At 42.7% G+C, this 14,446-nt stretch overlaps 1 protein-coding gene across 7 annotated transcripts in view; it reads left to right on the top strand.

Moving 5' to 3' along the window:
- Positions 1-14,446, top strand: part of IKZF3 (IKAROS family zinc finger 3) — a 35,451-nt gene that overhangs the window by 7,334 nt on the left and 13,671 nt on the right. For 5 of the 7 annotated variants that reach the window (XM_068212223.1, XM_068212221.1, XM_068212219.1 and 2 more), the window contains exons 4-5: positions 12,851-13,111; positions 13,782-13,949. The exons of 1 other annotated variant lie outside the window; for it this stretch is intronic. In XM_068212223.1, coding sequence (XP_068068324.1) covers positions 12,851-13,111; positions 13,782-13,949 — 429 coding nt within the window. The remainder of the gene's footprint in view (positions 1-12,850; positions 13,112-13,781; positions 13,950-14,446) is intronic. One more of the 7 variants, XM_068212224.1, reaches the window with a different exon arrangement.

Here is a 14,446-nt window from a genome sequence, read left to right as displayed (position 1 = left end):
GAGGTGGTCAGTTTCCATGTTTATTGTTGAAGAAAATACCCTTCCTATAGGTCTGAGAGAAAACATAGGGATTAATAGAAATAGTAAACTAATATGTACTGTCTTTAATAACCAGCAGGCCCTCTTCATTTATAGATAGAAGATAACAGCAGCAGCTCCTGAAACTTGGCAATCTTTCAGAGCTCAGGGGTTTATATGTGTTGAGTTTCTTCTGTGCTGTAGAAGCTCCTAAACTGAAATCTCAGCATTAACAACAGTTCCTGCCCATGATCTGAGAGTGCTCATCCGTGCCAGGGGCCTCAGCCACAACCAGTGAGGAGTGTGCCTGGTGGAGGATGTGGGGCACGTGTCCTGGGGACAGCACACATGGTGTTACCGATTTCACAGGGCCTTTCTGTGACACAGGTCCATGGCAGTGCAGCAGCATCAAGGGAAATTACGGCTGTGGCTTTGGGTAGGAGTTTGAGGTAGAGTTTTTATCACATGAATCAAGTAAATCACTAAAGAATTATGTGTTTTGGCTGTGCAAGTAGCTTTGGTTGTTCCCTCTAACATTAATGTGATTATTTTGCAGAGGTTATACTTTTGCATTATTAAAGACCAAATGTTTTTATTGGTTAACAAATTGCAAGCAAACATAAAACACTCAAGGGAGTGGTGAGGTGAATCTCACTCAAGGAACTACAGTGCCAGTATCTGGAACTGCTGGTGTCTGGCCTTTCTGGACAATTTATGGAGAGACATCACACGGGTTTTCTGACCAAATTTGGGTGTCTGGATTAGGATGAAAAGCCTTGTGTCCCCAGAGCAGCTGCTGCTGAGCAGGACTCTGCAGTCGAGATTAGCTCATTATAGATGTCTGCAAAATAGAGCCTGCCTTGGGCAGGTGAGTTCTGCTCTGCTTACCATAAATACAGAAGTTTAATAGAATAGACAGAATATGGAAGACTTGAGCATTTTCTACATCCAGGGCAGCTGATCTCTCAGATCCCACAGGACATAAAATATTCACACCCATGCTCCAGCTGTTTGTCCACCCTTTGCACCAATTCCACTCTCACTAGCTCGCTTCTCCCTGTGCTTTCCCAGTGTCCCAGCCCTTCACTCCACCTGCTCACTGAGCTGTGGGTGCAGGAAGCCAGGACAGGGTTTATTCCCAAACCCCCCAGTACTGACCACCTGGGAGGAGTTGCTGTAGCTTCTTCCCAGCTTCCCTTTCCAGGAGCCATGTCCATACTGTTTGTATGCAGGCATGAAGTAAGTCCTTTTTCTGTTCTCTGGCTGCCCTGTGCCTGCAGTACCATTTCTCACCCTCTTTTTCACACATTTGAGTCAGGAACAACTTGGACACGTGAGAGACTGTGTCAGTACAGCTCTTACCATTCATTTTTTATATTGCTGCTGATCTCTTAAAGTCTCTTTACCATTTGTTCTGGAATACAAACACTGAAAATTTACATCTCAAAGACAATGCTATAAATATCAATAAAACATCATTCCCCTCCAGCAGCCTCCCTTACCATTAGAGCTCATTCATTATAAAGTGAGTATGAACCTTCAGTACCACAGTGCCCCATTCCTTGCTGCTCACTGTAGGAATAAAGCCACAACTGCAAGGAGAAAGCTGCTTCAAATGCACAAAATGGTACCTCCATCATCTCCATGTGAAATCTTACAAAATAAAATATACATTGTGTTTGCTTCAGTGCTTCACACACTGTTCTCTGCAGTCATTCTGATACCGGAAGCACAATAAATCTTAAATATTTAAGCATGCTGTGCTAGTACTCCAAGCTGTGCAACGATCAGTAGTAGGTGCACTTAAATTTCCTCCCAACAACACCAGTTCAGTTGCTGTTGGAGACTGAAATTCACAAATAATCTCAGCTTTCATGTCATGCCCTCTATAAAATAGCAGCAGCTCTGTTAGTCCCTGAGCAGTCCTCGTGGGTCACTAACTACTGTCTGACTTCTATAAATGAAACCACATTCTGACAGTGCTGTCCTAGTGGGAGGATTATCTTTTGGGGATCACTAACCCTGGTAAAATGAATATATAATATTCTCCAGGATCACAGCATAGAAATATCATCAGTATTGGTGGTGGCTTTTGGGAAAAGGATTATGTCCTGCCTACACCTGAAAAACCTACTGGTTTATAAAAACCAAAAAGCTCCATTTCTTTATTTGGCACATTGACACGATCGCTAATCCTCACATTTGATATCAAATTTAAATAGAAATAATGAAAAATGCTTAAGTGGTTCTCATAAATGTTAATCATGTTTGTGAGTGAGCAATTCCACTCCAGCACCTTCCCAATTCATCGCTGATGACAGCCTGTGACACAGAAACCTCTCCTTTTTCTCTCCTGAACCCCCACACGATCCGTGCCCCCGGGGTTTGTTCCATCTGCTGAAGGCCATCATGGGAACACGAGGCCACTGACTCATGGAGAGAGATCAGGCCTTCGATAACCTGCTTTCCACTGCCTTAGTATGCCTGTAACATGTTTTTCTTCAGCACAATCACGTCTGGTTTTTCCATGTCTTGTCAGCTATCCGTAGTGAGTAGGAATCTTCCAGTTTCTTGGACTATGTGTTTTTGTGATTCTTGCATTATTCATGGGTGACGCTGTGAGTTTGTTGTGGGGAATTATTCTGAGGCTTTGAGCAGAAGCTGGACCTGTTTAAGTCTAGGTATTGTCTGACTTGGTTTGGTGGAACCTTTTATGCTGAAAATCATGCTGGGATCCTTTTAAAATCTTACAGACAGTTAACAAAAGCACTAAATTAATGTATAGGGTTGAAACACCATCACTGGAGATCATTTGGTATGAAAAAAATCCACTTTTCCAGCAAACAGTTTTGTATTTGTACTTCCCTGAGCCTGTGCAAACACACCAGCTTATGGTGTTTTTTATGTGTGTCCTGACACAGGTGAGATGCCATTCCGTGGAAACAACTCAACTTGTCCTACTCCACCCCCCTGTTAAACAGGCTTCCATGATGATCAGTGCTAAGTATCGGGCAAACAATTAGGCAGCAGGCTATAGTAAAATGGTAATTAAAAGCTTGATGGGGAAGAATGAAAAAAAAAAAAAAAAGAAACAAAACCCCCTTTTCTTGCCTCAAGGGACTGGAAGCTGCACGCTGTGGTGCACATGGTGTATGCTTGCCTGCAACCATAAAAATACACCGTTCCCATGGTGCTTCCTGTGTCTAGTCTGAAGAGACAAGCAATAAGAGCAGGGGGGGAAGCTCTTGATTTCCCCTGTTTCTTTAAGTGCCCCCAACACTGTTACCTTTGGTGGCCAAAGTTGACACATCTTCAATTTAAAAATTAAATTTAAAAAGCCATGTTCCTTCCTCTGGGAGTCGCAGTCAAGCATGAATGTTTAATTATGTCTTAATTCTCTCAGCTGTTGAGGCAGACAACTTTTGGGGTGTTATGAATGTCAGCGAGCTTTCATGGTTGTGAGCTAAAAAGAGATAAAAGCCACATTTGTGGTTTATGGATGTTAATTGCTGCTGCACTGAGGTGTGTGAGGGGGGCGGTTGAAAGGCTGGAGTGAGGCAGGAGAGGTGACAGAGCCTCACTGGGGCGTTCAGCGAGGTTCCAGCGGTGCTGCAAGAATACGCACTTATCTGCCTGGAAAGGAAGTGCCGTTTTTTATCAGAATATTTCATCTCCCAAGCCCAGCTCGAGCCCCGGCGCTCATGGGACTTGGGGTTATCTCACAACATCAGCAGAAGTTCACTGCAAGGGGATTTCTGCAGTGTTAAACCCAACAAGGAGCCTGTGCTGAACGGGTCAGGCTTCTCTGGGGGCTCTACTGGGACTGAAAGCCGCGTTTTCCTTATCAACAAACAATCCTCTTGACTTTGTTTGAACTCTTCAGGCTGTGCCGTCAGCGGCAGGAATGCTGCCAGGCACGCTCGGTGACATCAACGGGGCGGTGGTGTCACCCAGCCTGTAAATGGTTGACATCAGCTGGACTATCCTGAGCACTCAGCACTGACACAGACACTTGGATACTCTGATTGCCTGGAGATAATCAAAAAGTGCAGCTATTTCTCATTCTAATTAACCCATTATAGTGATTAGAAAATAGAATGTACTTTTGAGATATCCTGACTCCCAGTGGAAGCTTTGAGACAAAACAAGGGCTGGAAAGAGGATGGATGCACAGTTATTCCATAGATGATAGCCTTCATTCCATAACTTTTAAAACTCTTTTTTTTTTTTTTTTCACTTGTTCTACAATGTGTATCTTGGATCCATACAAAAGAATTACCTGAAATTACAGGTGAGAGAAATATTTATTCCTTTGACATCGAAATAAAATCTAGTCCAAGACAGATGAGTTGTGATCCCTCCCCAGTCCCCCCAGCAGAAAATAAGTGAAGATGCAGAAAATGGCTCTGGGGACTCAAATCACATGTTATTGTATGAAATAATCTATTTTTGGAAATACAGATTAGTGAAAAGGAAATCAGTTAATGGGGATGAGTCACAGTTTGCCCCCAAACCAGGCTGTTCATTTGGCACAAAATGGGAGTTGAAGGGACAGGTTCACTGTTTGCTCTGCTGGAAAAATTTCGAGAAAGTGAAAACAGATCCACAAGAGTCAAAACTTTGCTAAAATATATACAAATCGTTCCCTGAGCATTGGGATTGATGGCTCTTTTGTCTCGCTGCTGACTGACTTTTAACTGAACTATGCAGAATTTGCACCGGGTGCTCGGTGCCTGTTTCACCTGGGGCTCCCCGGGCCGGCGTTGCCGTGTCCTCAGCGCCGTGTCCCATCACGCTGCATTCGCTCCAGTTCTTGATCCGGCTTTAGTTCCTTCCCCTGCTCTGCAGGAGCGTTGGGAACATCGTCAATTCGGAGCTCGCCTGGCTGTACTCCCGTGGAGCAGCGTGTGGCTGCGCTCACCTGCCGTGCGTGCCGGCCCCGCTCCTCTCCTGTCTCTCCTGGTGCAGGAGCTCCACCTCCAGGAGCGGCTCTGGGAGCTGCAGGTGCTCTCGGACGGGCGCTTTGAGCAATCCTGGTCTTCCAGGGAGGGCTGGATTTGTTGTGCAGACTCCTGGGAACGTTTAGGCTGGGAAAGTGCTGTAAGATCAGTGTTACTGAGGGAACACAAAGCGGATGCACTCGCTCCTCTAGAAGGCTACACTAAAAGTAAACTACAAGTGTTTGATTAAAGAACCTCAAATAGGAGGCAACACAGGTGTATTCTAAAATTTAAGTCAAGATTATTTACTATTGGAATTTTTTTATAGTTCAATCAAATCAGTTCACTGTTAAAGGTATTCAAGACCATCTGAAGCAAGCTTCTGCCTTCAGCCTATATGTGTTAAAATTCCTCAGGTATTTATCACAGATTTCCCTGTTCTTTGTAGTATCTTATTTTCTCTCAGTATTTAATTTTTCTCACAAGAATATATTGCATTGTCAGGATGGCTCCTGGGTGATGAATTTACAAAGATTAAATGAAATGATACTTTGAATTTCTCAGGTTTGAAGTTCATTTGAAGCACAGTTGACCAGAGTCGACTGTGCCTGAGTGGTCACATTAGTGATTGGTCCCTTGATATAAGTAATACCAGTGATTATCTGAATTTAACATGTGGCCTTTCTCAGTCTGACTGTTGGGTCCAGATGTTCTCTGATTAACTGTCTCATTGAAGTCTGATTTAACGGTTGTGATTGTATCTGCCTTGCTGGACTTAAGGAATTGTAGTTTTAGAAAGGTTTTATCTGGGTGATGGTATCTTAGCAGCAAAGGAAGGGAAGAGCTTGTGCAGCTTCATTTTCTTCTGTGTTTTTTTGTAAGAGGGAGACTTTAAAGACATTTAAATCTGAAAGGATAACGTTAACAGGTGTCAAAATTAAAACAAATTTCATCTGGGACAGGTGCTGGAAAACCTGGGCCCTGCAGGCCTGAGGATGTGGGATGGCATTTCCCCCTGTGCTCCCTTCCAGCAATGGGGGTGTGGAAAGTTGAGTAAAAATGGCAAATTATTGCCACTTTTTAAAATTAAGCAACCAAAATACAATCCCATGGTAGTTTCAGCATACACTAGCTATAGTTTTCCAGCCCCTAGTCCTATTTGTCCCAAGGAAGGTCATTCTGCTTCCTCAAATTCTGTGTGTAGTTTCAGTTAAGAGCATTTAAATGCAGTTAAATGAAGTCAAATTCAATTTCCTTCTCTAAACTCAGCACTGCATAGTGTTGCTGTGCAGTTTGTCCTGTTTTACTCCAGCTTTGGGAACATTCCGTTTTGGGGAACATTTCTCCTTTACCCCTATTTCTGTTAGTATAACTTCAACATAATTTGGAAACCTTTTGAATGAAAATCCTAGAAAAACATTGGAGTATGATTAGGCAGAAAATGATAAGAGAGGGGAAATACTCTGAGTGAAATCATAGATTTCCACAGGAATATTAATCTTTATAAGAAAAAAATCATTGTTTTAAGTAAGATGCTTGATGAGCCAGTTACATAATTCAAGTTCCCAACTCACATGAGCTTGGAAATGATGTGTGTTGTTTGGCTGGTATTATTTTGCAATTAATTGTACAACTAGATAAATTACACTATGCTTTAATGATAGAGAAGCACTGGTATTAATGAAGTAGAAAATACACATCTGAGCACTTGGAAAATTATGCCTGGCTGATTTTTTTTTGTTTTCTTTCCAATTCTCAGTGCTGCATTTCAATTTGATTTGTTTCTATTTTTGTTTCAAGTCACAATAAAACCAAGGAGACTCATTACTATTGAGCCTGCACTCCATAAAGGGGAATGATGAAAGTTTCTCTCCTATATTTAGAAGTGAAATTTCCACCAGGTGCATTTTGCACTGGGTCATTTAGGAATTACCCCTCACATCTGCCTTATAAAGTATCTAAACAAAATAAGTACTAGTTTTTTTTTGTATTGGAGTGACTATTAAACAACAGTACTAAGAAAATACTAAAAGGCACAAAGATCAAATAAACCCAAAGCCAAATATGTCCAAGTACTAAATACAATATTTGGGGTTATTAGTGTAGAAGTTTCTGCTTTGTCCTGTAGTTACACAAAAAGGGACCCGAGGAATGGGACAGGCCCAGTGTCTGCACCCTGCTAGGGCATTTCTTGTCACCATATCCTGGTTGGGGTGGTTGTCTCTGTTGTCTGGCTGGAAGTTAATTCTGCTCTGAGGTGATTGCTTGCTCTTTGTTGGCAAACAATGATCTCATAAAAGCTGTTGGGAAAAAGGGAGCCCAGGCTGGAGTCAGAGGGAAAACAAACTAGGGTGGGCCAAAAAGGCTTGAAATCCTTTCCCTTCCCTAGATGGATATCTGCAGTGGGGTAGAAGAAAAACATGGAGAAAAGTTGTCTTAACTCTGATAGTGTTGCCTCATTAAAAAAAAAAAAATCTTATGTTGTTATTGTGTCACTTCACATTTTATAATTCCCCATTAGTTACAGTCTCCAAATTCTCAGTATATACATGTAATTGTCTTCTTCTTGTTTGAGGAAAAAAACTTAGGCATAGCATTGTTTATTTTAATTATTTCCCCTGGTTTATAATTTTTATGGGATGTACTACTTTCTTTATTCACTAAGGATAATGGAAATTTTTTATTCATGACGTATCTTTGCCCCAGTGTGTTGATTCCGTTGCTGAGGTGTTTCTCACAAACATGCAGGATTCTGCCTTGAATTTGGAAACTCCGCCGACTTTTTCAGCTTCACCACTCTCTGTCTCAGGCTGGGCTGGGTACAGGAATCTCTCATTCTGGGAGGGGAGCAGCTCTGGCATGTGTCTGTAGGGTTTTGTGGGGATAACAGTGATGAATCATCAGTTAATACCTGTCAAACCCAGGTAGTCACAAGAACCCTCCAATATGCCCCGTATCGACTCCCTTCTTGTTCCTCGGCATCTGAATCCCATTAACAGCTGTCAAAACCTGGTAAACTATTTATATGCTTTCACAATTTGTTTAATTGGATAGTTAGGAAATGGCATACAAGAAAAGCTTTCCTTTTTCCTTTTTTTTTTTTTTCCTTTAGTCTGGCTGAACATCTGTAGCATTAGGGGCTCATTATCTCTGAATTGGCACAGCAAATCAGCAGCATCATTAAAATGCCACATTAAGATGATTAAGTTTCTTTGTTACCCAGTTGACTTTTTGCATGTGCTGAGGATTTCACGATTATGACCCCACTCCTTGTAAAACACTTGAGCTACATCACCCTTTCCTGCCGTTGTCTTTAATGGCTTCTGGGTTTTATTCCTTGTGCTTTTCTGATCGCTCCTGGTAAACTTTGCTTAACAACAGGACAAAACTTAGGTTTTCCCCTCTGTATTTGATGCCAGAATCTCAGATTAAATGGAGAATTTTCCGGGGGGAGGTGTTTCCTACTGAAACTTTCTCCTAGAGAAAACAGTTAAGATTCAGACACCCTCCAACTTGCCCTAATTATTTGGCACTCTTGACATTTTATTTCTGCATTTTCAGCCTGGAGAAGAGAGATTGTATGGAGATGTCAGAGCAGCCACCCAGTATCTGAAGGGACCTAAAAGAAAGCAGAGAGGGGCTCTGCTTCAGGAGCAGGAGTGACAGGAGAGGACGGAATGGCTTTAAGCTGATAAAGGGAAAATTTGTGTTGGATATATGGGAGGAACCCCTCCCTGTAAGGGTGAGGAGGCCCTGGCACAGAGAAGCTGTGGCTACTCCATCCCTGGGAGTGCCCAAGGCCAGACTGGATGGGGCTTGGACCAACCTGGGAGAGTGGAAGGTGTCCCTGCCCAGGGCAGGGGGTGGGACTGGATGAGCTTTAATGTCCTTCCAACACAAACCCTTTGTGATTCTATCATGGTATAGAGCACACACAAGCACTGTTTGGGTGGTGACTCAGGCTGAAGTTGCCACCGCAGCTTTATTTTGGATTTTTTCCAGAACCCATTGTTTTTACAGTGTTTCAGGTGAAACAAAAATATTACTCTGGAGTATGTCTTTCATCTTGTAATCATCTCCCCAGGAAATGAAACCATGTGCATCAGCCTTAACGCATCACACCAGCACTTTGTTCTGTAAAAGCTGCAGCTTTTTTTTCCTCAGTGTATATTAACTCCATGAACTGCCTCAAGAAAAATAGTTCCCTGGCTTGGACTCTATGAATGCTTTTTTCTTCTCTTACAAACTCTTTGCTTGCCTAATAGAAGAGATGATAGCTCTTATTTTTTTCCACTGTGGGAACTTCGTTAGTGTTTTTAGGGATAATTGTGTTTTTCCTCAGTTAAATTTCCCTATTCTGCATGAAGTCACAGCTTCCTTCCTCTTGATTAAGGCAGACCAGGCTGGAAACTCCCTGATCTAATAAAATATGTTGATAATATTTTTAAGTGACAGATACAAACCTTCCACACAGCTGCCAATCTCCTGATCACATGCTATTCCCTGTGCATGCCAGTACACAGAATACTCTGGGCTGAAAAAGTAATCTGGTGGCTCCAGACTCTGCAATCTCTTGGTTAATTTTAGTACAACCTATACCAAGCCATCTTTTCCTCAGACTGCTTTGCACCAAAGCTGTCTCCTGTCTGGCTGTCAGGAGCTGAAGCAGCCTCTAAACCACCACAGGTGAAAAAATCCCAACCCTTCTAATTTATATTTGGGTTTAAAAAGTTTCTTCTCTTGTGTTTTCTCCTGGTCCAAGTCATCAGAAGGTGAATTTTTCTGTGAAAGTCCTTCAAATACCTGCAGGAAAACACTTGAACTTTGGATGCCATGGACAGCTGAAACAGCCTGTTTTTTGCAGAGGCAGTGATGGAAAAGCCTTGATCAAAACTCAGGTGCATCCTCCTCTGTTACTACAAGGAAACACAAGCCTTACATGCAGTGCAGAAACTGCAGAGGTGATTATTTTCCATGGTGCAATCATAAGATGATTTGCCCAGTTTGCACCAGTCCCTAAGGATGTGCCATGGGGGGGTCTCAAACCAGTGCCCACACTGTGCCACACAGACCCTGGCACAGCTCTGGAGCTGTGAGCCAAGCACTGTGGTGAGAAAGAGAAGCAAACAGCAGAAAAGCCTCTGTTGGAGGTCACAGCTTGGCCTCCACTGCTGAACAACCCCGTGTGATGCAGACGAAAGGTGAGACGTTAAGTAGAAAGTGGGAATTGAAATTGTTTCTGAAAGCACCAACAAGGTGCAGCTGCACTGGGTACTTCCTTTTACCATGCTGGGCAGGATGTAGCAAATTATTTTGGAACGGCCTCCTTTTGAGAGGGAAAAAAAAACAACCAACCAACCAAGCAAGCTTTTTTTTTTTTTTTTCCTCCTGGGAAAGGGATGGGTGTTGAAATCTGCTTTCAGCAACTGGCAATCATTTTTCCTCAGAAAATGGAAATGGTTGTATAAACTAATTTTGAAGGAATGTTGATAGCAAGATCACCCTCACACGCTTGGACATGGAGTTGGCAGCAGAAGGCACCTGCAGAGGAAGCCCTGTTTCTGTGGAAGCAGGAATCTGTGGGATGTGAAGCAGAGCTGGTACTGAAGGATCCACAAAGAAAAACAGCCCATTTTTGGGTGAATCTGGAGCTCCCTGTGGCCCTCTGAGAAAACACCTAAACCCACTTAAGCTCATCCAGGACTGGGGCAGCAAGTCCCAACAGCAAAATCCAAATATTTTCCAGGATAGGGGACAAAAACACACAGTATGGGATTCCCCACACCCCCCCACTTTTTTTTTTTTTGGTGTTAAAATAGGAAGAAAAAAAAACTAGAAGAAAAAAACTGGAAGAAAATTCCAAGGTTTTTTTTTGTTTGTTTGTTTTGAGGCACACAGTATGGGAGAAAACCCCTTTCTTCCATCAATATTCCCATCCAAGGAGGGGATCTCAGAGTTTTCCACACTACTGTAGGGTCTTGTGTAGGACAAAGAAACCATCACCCACCTATTTCCCCCAGGTCAGCTCAAAGTCAGACAGATTGGCAGGACTTAATACAACCAATTAGGACAGAGGAGTGATTTTCTCCCTAAAATGTAGCTGAAAATGTTGATTTCATGAAATTCTAGGTTGCCAGATCTTTCTTTTTGAACGTTGCTTTTATGTTGCCACCTCATTTTCACTGCCACCCATTGTTTGTTCTCGGCATTTGATGTGGTTTATTACTCAGAACCAGAGCTAATACATATTCAGCAGTTCGTGTTCTGTACTTTGGAGAAAGGACAAGTGATTCAATGCCAGATTGAACTGTCTAATCCTCGGCTGGAGGAAGGAGCAGGTGGCCAGAGAACAAGGCTTAAACAGGAAGTTGTGTGGTGCATCTCGTGGTGCTTGTCTTCACTCGGTAGCTTGAGGCACAACTTGAGTTTCAACCTTAGTCTGTCTCTTGTCAGAGAACCACGGAATGGCTTGGTTTGGAAAGACCTTAAAGCTCGTCCAGTCCCACCCCTTGCCCTGGGCAAGGACACTTTCCACTCTCCCAGGCTGGTCCAAGCCCCATCCAGCCTGGCCTTGGACACTTCCATGGGTGGAGCAGCCACAGCTTCTCTGGGCATCTTGTACCAGAGCCTCCCCACCTTCACAGGGAGGAATTTCTTTCATATAGCCAACCTCAATTTTCCCTCTTTCACCTTAAAGCCATTCCCTCCTGTCCTGTCACTCCAGCTCGTGATGAATTGTCCTTCTCTGGCTGCCTTGTGATTCCGTCAGACACTGGAAGGCACTGTGAGGTCTCCACACAACCTTCTCTTCTCCAGGCTGAACAGCCCCAACTTTCTCAGCCAGCTTTAAGCAGAAAAAAACTGTGCTGGAAGTTATTACAGATTTTAATGGAAGTGCTGGTAGTGTTGGAATTAATTGTGGGAAGGAAATTCAGCACCCTAAGCTGGGAAACATCAGCTGTTTATGCAGTGTGACCAATTTGCTTGCATTTTTACTCTTTAGTAAATCATTAGCTGCCTGCTACATCCACCTTTGTCATGGAGCTGCCTTCATTTAGGCAATGCCTTTGGATTCCTCTGGACTGGCTACAGGTCCAGGAACCTGTTTGAAGGCCATGGATGCTGATCTTCAGGAGGCGTCAGGTTCTTTGCCACATCCTCACAAAATTACTTCAGGCAAAGCTTTTGCCATTTCTGGGATACATTTATTTATCAGGAAACCCTTTCCCTGCCTCTGCTAGTTTTACTCACATAGTAAATCAAGATTATCAACTGCTCCTCACACGTCTGAGAGCTATGGATAAAAACTGTGATTTGCAAGTGAAGATTAGGATTATTGATTAGGCTTAACTAGTGAGAATCTATCCCACGGGTGGACTGGGAGTCCTACACTGATCAGATATATTTCCTAGGCTTGTTCTAAGCACCAGAGGTTCCACAAGAAGGTATAAGTTATAAGATATAATTACTTATTAAATTTGTGTCTTTCTGTATTTCCAATTCACAGAAGAAACTGAAATGCTGATTTCTATAAAAATAATACTTGTGAGTGGTGTGAAAAATTGTTTTCTTTTGAATCCTGGCTAGTAATTTCAGGAGATGTTTGTACTGTATTATATATTCATAATCTGTAGAAGGAAATTCTCCATCAGAGATAATTACCTGACAGGTTAATTGCTTTCAAGGGTTATCTTACTGTGAGTATTACTAAGTGTCCATGACCAGTGAAGTTCCATATCTCAACTTAATTTCTTCATCTGCATATTTCAGTAAAACTTTTAGGAAGATTGATACTGTCATTTGATATAATTTTTAGTGCTTTTTTTCCCTAAGATATTTCACTGTGGATAAGATTAGCCTTTTTTCACTTCTGTGCTTTGTTTTACCTGCAGATGATGTGATTAAAGTGAAAGGTGAATACAGTGAAAGAGAGGACAGTGCTTTAAATTCCGAGCCAATGGAAAACCTGGAAGAATCCGAACTGCCTTACACATATCCCAGAGAATATAACGAATATGAGAGCATTAAACTGGAAAGACACTCGGGTTCATATGACAACGTCAGGCCAGCTAGTGGAAAGATGAATTGTGATATCTGTGGATTAGCCTGCATTAGCCTCAATGTCTTGATGGTTCATAAGCGTAGCCACACTGGTAAATATCCCTCTGTTGTTCTTGTAAGAGCTGGAGTACTTAAAATAAGATAATTTTTAATCTAGACTAGTTGTTTTAAAAAAGGATACCAAAATTAGGGTTTCCTTGTTCCATCCTTGATGCCACATGTGATATTTATCAAGTTACTCGCTGTTCTGTGCCTCACTTTACCCACCTTTCTTCTTATCAGGATTGAATGTCGTTAAAAGCAAGTTGGTGAGGCATTTTAAGAATTTTGGATGAAAGGCACTATGTAATGCAGTATTTCTGGCATGAAGCAAAAGTTAATTTGGTTTTGTGCTGCCATTTTCAGTCTGTATATAAATTTCTCTCTGTGCCATACTTTGGCAACAAACCAATGAGCATCTTAAGTTTCAGCCTGCAGTAAGATAAGACTTTTTTCCTTCTAAAAATTGCTGGCTTATTGGAATCAGCCTCCTCCGGAGCGCTTCTTTCCATGGAAGAACTGTGCAGTGTTTTCCATAGTCCTACATATGCTACGAGCAGCTCTGACACCAGAGCTGCACCTCCCTCCCACTGAAGTCACACTCTGTGTGTTTCTATAGAAAGAAATCCATCCAATATCTCATTCTTTCCTCTTCCAAAAAGGCAGAGGACAGCATGATACCCACATAACCATTAAATGTCCTTTTCTGTATGTCATTTTAAGGTGAACGGCCATTCCAGTGTAATCAGTGCGGAGCTTCCTTTACTCAGAAGGGAAACCTCCTCCGCCACATTAAACTACACACAGGGGAAAAACCTTTTAAGTGTCACCTGTGCAGTTATGCCTGCCAAAGGAGGGATGCGCTTACGGGTCACTTAAGGACACATTCTGGTAAGTGACTTCACAGGCACTCCATGTGTTTTGGATGTGTGTCACTGGGACACTCGGTGTGGAAAAGACAGTCAGCAAGGTTTGCTCAGCCTGTGAAAGGCTCAACACAGAGCAGTGACCACTCACTGGTGCTCCTGGAACCAGCTCGAGACTGGCTCTGCTCTTGGTGCAGAGAGAGGGGCCATGGGAACCCTGTCACAGCCCACAAACCTGCTTGCACTAATAACTCCATGGTATTTTCACAGAATCACAGAATCATTTTGGTTGGAAAAGACCTCCAAGATCATCAAGTCCAGCCTTTGACCCATCACCACCTGGTCAGTTCATTTCCATACGAGTGGAGCTGGCTGTGCCAGCAAGCTCTCAACTTGAGGAGAGTGTGAGATGTGCTCTGCTGGGACTTCCTCCCATCCCATTCTGAGCTGAGAGGAAAATGCCAGGAGCATAATTGCAGACAGATGACTATTGCCACCTCACTGTGGTGTAGTGCCTTTCAT

This window comes from Anomalospiza imberbis, chromosome 22 (genome assembly GCF_031753505.1).
Source record: "Anomalospiza imberbis isolate Cuckoo-Finch-1a 21T00152 chromosome 22, ASM3175350v1, whole genome shotgun sequence".
Taxonomy (NCBI): domain Eukaryota; kingdom Metazoa; phylum Chordata; class Aves; order Passeriformes; family Viduidae; genus Anomalospiza; species Anomalospiza imberbis.
The sequence above is the reverse complement of the archived record's forward strand: the minus strand, read 5'-3'. Positions and strand labels throughout refer to the sequence as shown.